At 55.9% G+C, this 9,881-nt stretch overlaps 1 protein-coding gene across 8 annotated transcripts in view; it reads right to left on the bottom strand.

The window, feature by feature from the left end:
- Positions 1-447: 447 nt before the first annotated feature.
- The window catches only part of CTNND1 (catenin delta 1), a 32,527-nt gene continuing 23,093 nt past the window's right edge, over positions 448-9,881 (bottom strand). For 4 of the 8 annotated variants that reach the window (XM_037402189.1, XM_037402195.1, XM_037402188.1 and 1 more), the window contains 14 exons: positions 8,726-9,189; positions 8,430-8,613; positions 8,012-8,129; positions 7,224-7,377; positions 6,809-6,826; positions 6,483-6,551; positions 4,927-5,054; positions 4,182-4,332; positions 3,734-3,926; positions 3,514-3,628; positions 2,843-2,930; positions 2,476-2,523; positions 2,246-2,343; positions 1,836-2,086 (listed from right to left, as the gene is read on the bottom strand). In XM_037402189.1, coding sequence (XP_037258086.1) covers positions 1,991-2,086; positions 2,246-2,343; positions 2,476-2,523; positions 2,843-2,930; positions 3,514-3,628; positions 3,734-3,926; positions 4,182-4,332; positions 4,927-5,054; positions 6,483-6,551; positions 6,809-6,826; positions 7,224-7,377; positions 8,012-8,129; positions 8,430-8,613; positions 8,726-9,189 — 1,924 coding nt within the window. In that variant the 3' untranslated portion in view covers positions 1,836-1,990. The other 4 variants (XM_037402192.1, XM_037402194.1, XM_037402193.1 and 1 more) reach the window with 4 other exon arrangements.

The raw sequence follows: 9,881 nt of genomic DNA, 5'->3' as shown, positions 1-9,881 counted from the left end.
ACACACACAACCACCCCAAAAAAACTCGAAAGAGGACAACACATCACTCCAGCCCAAGAAAGGGTTTATCACCAAGTGGCACATTTTGGAGCCACACACTGAGCACAGCCCTGACCCCAGAAAACATGCTTAGGCCCAACTGCAAAGCTACAAAGACCAAGGTGGCAGCCTTAGGTGGAAGGCACACAGACACACTTTAAAAACTTTATTTATATAAAAAAAATCATTTTGTTTTAAAAGCGTTACAAGAGTGTGCACAGGAATCAGACAAGGAATGGCTTGTTGCTCCTCGCTCCCCTCCTCCCTAGCCCCACTCCCTGCCAGGGCAGAGGTGGCCCAGGAGAACCAGGGGAGGGGAGGAGAGAAGAGGGAAGCTTTTTTTTTTTTGGTTCATTTGGAATTAAAAATTAAGAAAAGGAATTAGTGTTTTACATATTTAAAGGAAGAGAGAAGAGTTAGACCCCAGAACAAAACCAAACAGAGCTGAGGTGGGGCTGGAGCCAGGGAGGGCTCAGGCAGAGCAGAGAGGTGCTTCTGGGCAGAGCGGCAGGCAGGAGCAAGGCACCAGTTCTGCCTACCACAGCCTCCCTGCTCCCCTTTTCAGGAGTGCCAGACTGGGGACGGCTCCTGCTCCAGTTTGCAGCCTCCTACCCAGGCTTCCAGTTGCACAGGGAGCCCAAGGGCTCCCCAGAACACCACAGCACTAAGATGTGCTGGGATCCCCCCAAAAAACAGGCTTCCAGCCCCACTTCAGACAGTTAAGGCTCCCAGTGGGGAAAGGAAGAGCTCAGCCCTGCCAGAAGCCTGGGAAACACCCTTTCCCCAGCAAAGAAGCCAGACAGTACAATTCAGAGAGCTATTTCACAGTGGCAAAAGAAAGGCACATGTCAAGAGAAAGTCTCCGGAGGCAGCTGGTGCACGGGGGTGAGAGGGGGGGGATCCTGGTCCTCACACCTGGCTCATAGCGTGCCCCTAGAAGCCTGCCTCTCCCAAAAGCCCTGCTGCATCTCCTCCTCCCACAGGGACCCATCGCCTCCCACTTGGGGAGGCACATCCCAAGCCCCCTGCACTGACCATCCTCTGCACATAAGGATCCCTCCTCACACAGTCACTGGGTGGGGACCAGCCACCCCATCCAGACCCCTCCGCAGGACCTAGAACCAGATCCGCTCCTTCCCATGCCCCTCACAAAGCCTCACTTAGAGTAAAGCAAGAGAAGTTATTGCTGTTTTTTCCTTCCCCTCATCCCCCCCCGTGACTCCAGCCCCCCTCATCCTGGTCCCACCACCACCAGGGAGGGGATGCTCCTTTCCCCCACAGCCCTGGTTGAAGAGTGATCCTGCACAAAAATATATCCTATAGGCAACAAAACAAAAGACAAAAAAGGCGCCAAGTGAGGTCCCAGTCTCTGTCCCTGCAGACGTCCCCGAGCAGAGGGAAGACGTGAGAGAGAAGGCAGCTCCTGGTCAAGGCAGAGATCTCTAGTCCTTTTGCAGCATCCACACCGGTTGATCCGGCAGTCAGGCAGCAGGGTTTTACTCTCTGGAGGAAGGAGGTGGCGGAGGACAGGGAGGAAGTTATTGGTCGAGGTGTCCCAGAACGGGGAGGTGCAGCGGTCTAGAGGAGGCAGAGTGGCCCAGGTTGCCCCTGGGGGACCAGGCCCAGTCATTTGGCTGGCTAGTTGGCACAAACAGTCCAGCAAAAAATCCAGGAATAAGACAAGGTAAAAGTCGGTCCATTCCACCACAAAGAGTTATATATATATTTATATATAATATATATTATCAACCCAAACTGAGTGGAGGTGGGGATGTCAGCTAGATCTTCTGCTGTGGAGAGAGAGGGAGAGACATTAGCACGCCCAGTAATCAAGTGAGCAGCATGATCATGGCCCTGATGGATAGGGCAGCGATTGCAGGCAGCAGCAATCAGATCAGAATTTGTTTGGCCAAAGCACCCCTAACAGCAGAGCAGGATCTGTCACCACTGTTCAGATTGGGCAGGACACTGCGGGACATACCGACACAGGGGAACACACAGCATTCTCCTCCTCCACCTCAGGTGGCGATTCCTGCCCCTCTTCCTGCTGCAGACACACAGGGGTTAGTAGGGGTGATAGAAGGGTGGGGTGTTAGCTGTGGGAGCCCAGCTCTCCCCTCCTCCTGCCAGCCAGGACAACTATGTGTCACACCTCCTGTCACACCCAGTCCCACTCACTCTTTCCTCATTAGGAAGAGCTGCTCACCATCAATGGTGCTGCCTTCACTGGCTCCATATCTCCGAGGTCACCAGATCGGTCCAGTGTCCTGCTGTGGTCCCTCTCATTGAGTGTGGAATAGTTGTCTGGAGCAGGAAAGGGGACAGTCAGTCATGTCACCTCCATGGGAGGCAACATCATTGCCATCTGAATTTGAGGTCTTCCCCTGCCCAGCACACCAAGGAGGCAAGATGCTCCCATTCCAGTCCCTCTCCTACCTGGTCCCATGTTGCTCATCTGGATCTCCTCCCGGGAGGATTTCTTGTCTGCAAGCATGGGAGAGCAGTAGATCAGACACAGCCCCTGCAGTCACAGGCAGCAGAGGAACCACTACCTACCCCAGCTAGAGGAGCCCAGACCCAGCACAGTTGACCCAAGGACGCTGCAGGACCTATGCTAACTGCATGCATCACTTCTAGCCCTGAGAAGCCACCTAAAGCCCAAACTGATGGTCTTGTGTGACCAGCTGTGGCCACCAAGAAAGCCAGGGCTGAAGAGCAGGGAGGGGACAGTGGCCAGCTGTTCTGGGTACAGACCAGGTGGAAGGACGACAGTGGGGAGAGGTGCTGAAGGGCAGGCACATACCGGATTTTTGGTTCCTGTCGATGAGAGGCAAGGTGCTGTCATCAAATGAGTTGCCTCCCTGGGTCCGAGAGACATTGCTCAGGTTCACCTGGAGCATCAGACAGTGACCACTCACATCCTGGCCCAGGCATTCCTTCCTCATCAGCACATCCCATCCCTCCAGCCCCCAATACCAGGACAGACCCAGGAACCCTCCCACAGCCCCCAAGCAAGGGGCCTGAAGCAACCAGAGAGTGCTCCAGAGCCCACAGCTGCACCCACGTTAGAGTGGGGGTGGCCTGCCTGGACCGGGTCCGGGCAGCACCCTGCCCCTAAGCAGCAAGGACAGTCCCAGCTTTTGGGAAAGAAACCGAGCCCTGGAGAACCTTGTTCTTCAGCATCTTCACAGTGGCTCTTAGTGCTGCAGACTTTCCTGCCTGTAGATCTGCATGCTTATGTGTGGGACAAAGGGCTTAAAGCTTTACAGAGTGTTCCTTCCTTGGTAGGAACTTCCTGCTGGCCATTCACTGAGAAACAGCAGAGGGGACACCTTGAAGGGTCTCCAATCCTGCCAGCAAGGCAAGAGCTGAAATCCAATACCGCTGAGCTCCAGGAACACCCTTCTCCCTGCTGCAGGACCCCATCTACTATCCCAGCCACAACAGGGCATCCCCATTCCCCCACCCCCATACCTGGAAATCTGACTTCTTCCAGCCTTCCTTCTCAAGTGGCTTCCGCAGCTCTTTATATCCCCAAACTGTCTGCAAGACTAGAGCAGCTGCTCGGACTTCTCTCTCTGAGCGGTTCCTAAAAGAGGCAGAGGAAGAGATGTTTGGAGACACCCATGGTCTCCAGGAAGCTCCTGGAGAAGCCCCTCCCTGCCCCTTGCATTATCCTTTGATCACAGCCTACCCAGATTTGTTGATCAGCACCAACTTCTCAATACCCTGTGTTTCCCGCAGCTTCTTGGCAGCCTCAAGGTTGTCTACAATTACTTCATTGACTGTGTTGAGGATTGACACCACTGTGTCCTCAGAGAGGTTTTTGGCTGGGGTCTGCTGGCCTCCAGGCAGGTTCTTCACTAGGTTGGGGATGGCATGTTTACCTGGGAAGGGAAAAAAGCAAGGCATGAGCAAGCAAAGAAGAGGACTGTAAGGCAGAAGGATCAGGGACTGGTGACCAGTTTTGATGTCCCTCCCAGTGGAGCTCAGCACATGCTACTCTGGGAGAGGAGCAGCTGACAGATGCTGGGCCAATGCTATGCTCACACACTTCCTTGGCTGCCAAGATCAGGAGAAAGTTCCTGCCTAACCCAAATGGATACAGAGAGCACGATGATCCTCTCCTCCACAGCCCTCACCTATCAGCTCTTTGTTACGCAAGTCAACAGCCAGGTTGCGCAGGGCTCCAGACGCTGCTTTCACCACTCGCTCGCTGTCGTGGGTCAGGAGGTCGGCGATGGCAGAGAGTCCCTTCTCCTGGCGCAGCGCTGAGCGGATGTACCGGCCGTACTGCAGGCGAAAGGCAGAGCACCAGTGTGACCCGGCAGGCATAGTCCCTGCTCCCGGGGCTGAAGCACCACTGGGAGCCCTACCACCCACCCTCATCCTGGGAATCCAGCGTCCTGGCTTCACCCGCAGTGAGACCGACTGCAGCGGTCCCATTCCTATCCCAAGGCTCCCCTGCAGGCCAGGCAGGTGAGACATCCCATGTGGTCCTTCCATACACACCAAGGGAATGCAGGTCAAAGGGCTACAGAACAGCCCCAAACCTTCGAGCCCTGCCCACACCCTACGGAGCGGCAAGAACAGCAGGGAGCTGGCTGCAGGCAGGGACACAGGCAGGCAGCCCTTGGGAAGGCACAGCTGGCAGGGAGCACAGAGCCCTTAATGGCACAGGAGAAACCTGCTTCACACCTGAACCATGCTGCTGAACAGCATCTTCTCAGGTAGTGACCCATGCACAAGGTGAACAGCCTGAAACAGCAGAGCCTTGGCCATCTACAGCTCTGCTGGTACCCCGCAGGTGATGCTCCCTGCTCCCCAAGACCCCTTTCCCTGCAACACAGATGAAGCTGGACATGGCCAGCTCTATGAGAGGCTCACCGTCCAGCTGCCAGCACACAGGTTCTGAATGGCTCCTGCCGAAGCCTCTAGGATGGCTGGAGTCTTGCTTTCTTTTAGGAGGGAGATGTATATCCGGACCACTTCTGGCTGGAAGAGGAGCTCATAGCCTGCCAGAAGAACACGGGTAGGAAGAACTTACTCAAGGGCTCTGCTAGCATTGACTAATTCAAAGGAACACTGCTGGGCAGATAAGGCTGGAAGCTTTCTCCCAGGCTCACTGCTCCCTGGAGGCTGGATCCTCAGCACAGAGGGGGCCAGGCTACCCCGCAGCACCAGAAACCTCAGCCCCGATCAGCGATGCCAAGGCTGCTGCCCACAGTGCCCAGTGCACCACTGCAACTCAGGAGAGGTCTGGGCTGAGTTGCAGCACCGCTGCCAGTGGCAAGGAGACCTCAACTTCAGTACAACGTCTGGCTGAAAACCCAGCCCAGGCAAGGGCATGTGGTGGGGCAGCAAATGCTGCCACAGTGCCCAGCTGCCACAAGAGGCTCAGCCCACACTCAGTGGGAAGAAAGAGAAACACCCCAAGCCAGTGGCCACCAACACACTGAAGCAGCTTGGGTTCAGCCCATCCTCAGAGACAGAGAGCACCAGGTCTCCAGCTCTCGACTACCCCAGCAAGCAGGCAGGGATCAGGCCTTCAACTTCTAACTCTTTTTCACAGAAACATGTGCCCAGAAGTTATTCCTAAAGCACCAGTGAGATTGGTTTACAGTCGCGAGGCCAGGTTTTCCACCTCATTCTCTGTCCTCAACTGTGGTGAGGGATGTCCCCAGGCCCCAAAGTCAGAACAGATGGCTCCTCAGGCTTCCACCAGAGATGGGTGCCAGCTCTTCCCACAGCCCAGGTCACCCTGAGGAGCCACTGCATACTTGAGCTGCTCCCAAGATCAGGTCTGTCCTAAGTTTCCTTAGGATTCTTCTAGCTTGGACTCCTCACACTCCTGGGAGCACCAGGGTCTTCACAGGAACCACAGGGTGTTTTGGGACAGGGAGAAATGAACTCAAGCCCTAGGCTGATGCCCACTACCTGGCCAACCAGAGAGGGGCTACAATTCACAACCCTCTAGGCAGCAAGATGCTTATCCCCAGAGACTTCTTGGAATGACCCTTCCTCATGCTGGAGAACACTTTAAGTGGTTTTTTGCCTTAAATCCTGCCTGTTCTTCATGCCCAGGAAAGAAAAGCAGACAAAAGGCAATCGTGGTGAGAAGTCAAGACCACCATAGAGGGCTACCTGGCCTACGGCTGTGTCACCATGCTGTCCCCTCAGTCCCTAGGGCAACAGTTGCCTCTGCATCCCCAGAAAGTCTGTCTTGAGGCAGTGCTGACCTCTTTCAAGCACAAGCAACCTCACAACTGGCTGTGGCAGAGCTACTGTTTTTCAGCTAGCACTTGGGCAAACAGAATCTTACCTCCTCCAAACCAAACCTCTGCCCGTTTGAGAGGCTCACTTCAATGGAAAATCAACTCTACTCGCTTCTCTCCTAGACTGCTTGTGGAAAAGCAGCCCTGCGCAAACACTGAGGAACGTACCTTTGGCTGGAACTGTTCTTTTGGGAAAATCCACTGCATCGACACCAGAGTCTTCTGGGAGCTTTTTACCTTCAAAGGGCAAACAGGGAGACATAAGACACCTCTCCTCTCACCAACCCATCTAGCCCAACAGCTCTTCACCACTTGATACAAGAACAAGCCCAGAGCTAAGCTAAAGCTAAGCTACCCGCATGTCCCAGGAAGAGATGTCAAGGGCATTAGCCACACTGCAGGCAGTACGTGCCCAGCTTCAGGGTAAACCACAGAGAGCTACAGAAAAGCACCCAATCAAACCATGAAAACATTAAAACCAGGAGCACACTCACCTCTGGAGAACCATTCGTCTATTGGCGAAGCGGAGAGAAGGACAGGAGAGAGGGGAGGCAGGAGAAGAGAAGTGCCAGCAGCATCATGGGGCAGATCATTTGGCAAGAAGGCGGAGGGGAAGGGGCAACAGGAGAAAAGGGAATGTGTGGAGTTAGTGCACCATCTATCCATCACCATCCCACCACCACAGAAAAACCCACCATTAGTTTGTGTCAAGTGCCTTGGGTAAGCCAAGCAGTAGCTCCCAAAGCCAGGGGAGGCATGGACCACGGCACCTCCAGAGAAAGCTGCACTTTAGCCTTCACAAAAGAGACACTAGAGTAGGAGCACAGAGACCCAAGACCACCCTCAACCTCCACTGTAGCAGATCTCTCTTTATCCCACCTCCCTCCATGCTGCTGTCACCCAACAAACCTTTTCCCTTCTTGGCACCAAAGCAGCTTGCAGCATGGGGCCCGGTGTTGTTGGCAGGGGCCAGAGGTGTCTCCTGGTAACGCTCAGCATGGGGGATCTCACGATGGACTTGGTAGGACAAGTTTCTCAGCAGGCACACACAGTTCTCCACCAGCTAGAGAGAATGCCAGATAGTCTGACTTGGAGCAGCACATGCCCAACCCATGTCTGAGTGAGGGCCCTGTCACAGCTTGCAATGCAGAGCCAGGTCAAGGGGGTCACGCAGCTCCATCTCAGATGGAGCTGGAGCAGATCCCCATCCCAAAGCAGACATGGCCAGCTCTGCAGGCATGAGTTCGCACTCTGCTGTGCCAAAGACCTCTGCTTTAAGTACAAAAATTCCAAGGAAAACTCAAGCCAATGCCTTGTCAAGGCAGATGAGGAAGCCCTGAAGCAGAGGATACCAGCATGGGGATGAGTGACACCACCGGACCCCTTGCTGGAGGGCCAACATTCCCACTGCTAAGTTCAGGATAAGTGCCAGGCACCTTCCAGTCAAAGAGTACCCAGGCCACACCTCACACAGGCTTTCTTCCCAAGCAGAGATCATGGAAAGGAGTGAGCCGGGACTGGGTTTTCCCAAGCTAATCCTGTCAGACCAAATTCCTCCCTGGTGAATATTCCGCCCATCCATTCTTCATCCATCTTGGGATGAACCCAACTTCAGCCACCATGATCAGCAGAACATTGCTAGAGCTAGTTGACAACGGAGCTCTAGACATGTCCCATCACCACCCCCACCGTGGTACCTTGCTGTCCAAGTCCTTCTGGCCAATCTCAGACTGGACGATGTAGATCAGGGCATCTACCAGCCCATCACATTCCCGCAGCTTCCGACGGGCCTCGCTCCGTTCTGAGCTCACGTTCCTGCCAGGCAAGAGAGAACTGTCACAGGAGAGACAACCGAGGGCAGGTGAGGAGCAGCCCGCACCCAGCAGAGCTCAGACAAGAGGAAAGCTCCTGTAGCACCTCCCTCCATTGAGAGGAATTCCTTCAAAAAGAAAAAAATCAAGGACTGCACCACCAGTAGCTGTCCTAGGAGACCAGCACCTCCACAGACCTCCTTCAGCCATCCAAGAGAGCTACCAGAACAGCCAGGAAGGAACATTATAGCAGCCCCAACCCACGCCAGCTCTCTGCCAGCAGCTGGCAGCCCCACTCCCATACCTAAGACAGCCAGCGGTGTTGGTGAGCACTGACTCCCACTCAATATGGCGGGGTTTTGAGTCCTCATTGGGTTCCCGCTCCCAGCCCGAGCGGGGAATGACAACCTCGTCGGTCAGAGCATGTAGTGCATGATCCACAATGGCCATCTTGATGGAGTCGTGCGAGGACAGGTTCCACAGTGTTCCTGCAATGCCACAACCAGCAAGGGATCAATCAGATCACGTGGGCTTAAAAACCTGCCCTGCGCAACTCTCACTCAAGGGCTTAGCCCCTCCTCTCCTCCCTGGCGCCATTACCTGTGATGACCTCCGTGAGGTCCATGTCATGGGCCTTCCGCAACAGGCGGACCAGAGCAGGCACCCCATCGCAGTTCTTGATGGCAATCTTATTGTCTTGGTCCTTGCCAAAGGAAATGTTCTTGAGGGCTCCACAGGCACCATAGTGCACCTCTTTCTTGGGGTGGTCTAGCAATCCCACCAGCACAGGAATGCCCTTCAGCTTGCGCACCTCCGTCTTCACCTTGTCATTACGGTAGCAGAGGTGCTGCAGGTAGGCAGCCGCGTTGGACTTGACAGCATCCAGTCGGAAGCTCAGCATGGCTATCACCTCCGGCAGCTCCGGCTGGCGCCAGTTACCCGGGGCCAGACCTCCCTTCCGCAGGCTGTCCAGGCTAGCCAGGCTACCCCGCTCGTGCTGAGCCAGAGGGGCCCAGTAGTACCGGTCAGGGGCCACTTCATCCACCAGCATGTCTTCATAACTCCTAGGAGAGAAGACATCAGGCATCAGCACAAGCCCTGAACCAGGAGGGGATGCTGTACCCCTTTCACCCCTCCGAAGATGGGCTGGAGCGCACACGGTATCTAGTCACCGCCACCCTCCCGGAGTGCACTGGGCAGACTCCCATCGAGGGCTGGGAGCCAGGCAGTGTCAGATGCTCCTCGCGCAGGTGTGTCCAGCCGGACTCTGTGGCCGCAGGAGGCCACCCCACTCCACGTGTGTCTCCAGGCCTTGCTCAGGAAGCAGGTGGTTCCTCCCCCCAGGAGAAACCAGCCTCAAGAGCTATTCCAGTCCCCCCCACCCGCCCCCCGGGTTTAGCTTTGGGTCAGAGGCTGCATCGCGGTCTCTGCGTAGCCCGCACGGAGGCAGGAGCCAGCCCCAGCGCACAAGGAGCCATTCGGGCCTGTGGCCACTAGAGGGCAGGTTCACCCCGCGGCAGACGGCTGGGAGAGCCGGTCGCCCAGCAGCTCGCCAGGCCCGTTACACCGGCACCGCCCGGGCGCAGCCCGCACCCACGGCCCGGTCCCAGGCCACCCAGCTCCCCGCTGCACCGCACCTGCCACCCCAGCCGCCCCGCCGCAGCCCAGCACACACGAGCTGCTGCCGCACCAAGCCACGGCTGTTATCGCAGGGCATCAGGGCCAGAGCAGAGACCTTCACCCAGGATGGGGCTCA

Source organism: Falco rusticolus, chromosome 10 (genome assembly GCF_015220075.1).
Source record: "Falco rusticolus isolate bFalRus1 chromosome 10, bFalRus1.pri, whole genome shotgun sequence".
NCBI lineage: Eukaryota > Metazoa > Chordata > Aves > Falconiformes > Falconidae > Falco > Falco rusticolus.
Note: the sequence above shows the minus strand (reverse complement) of the source record. Positions and strands in the feature narration are given on the sequence as shown.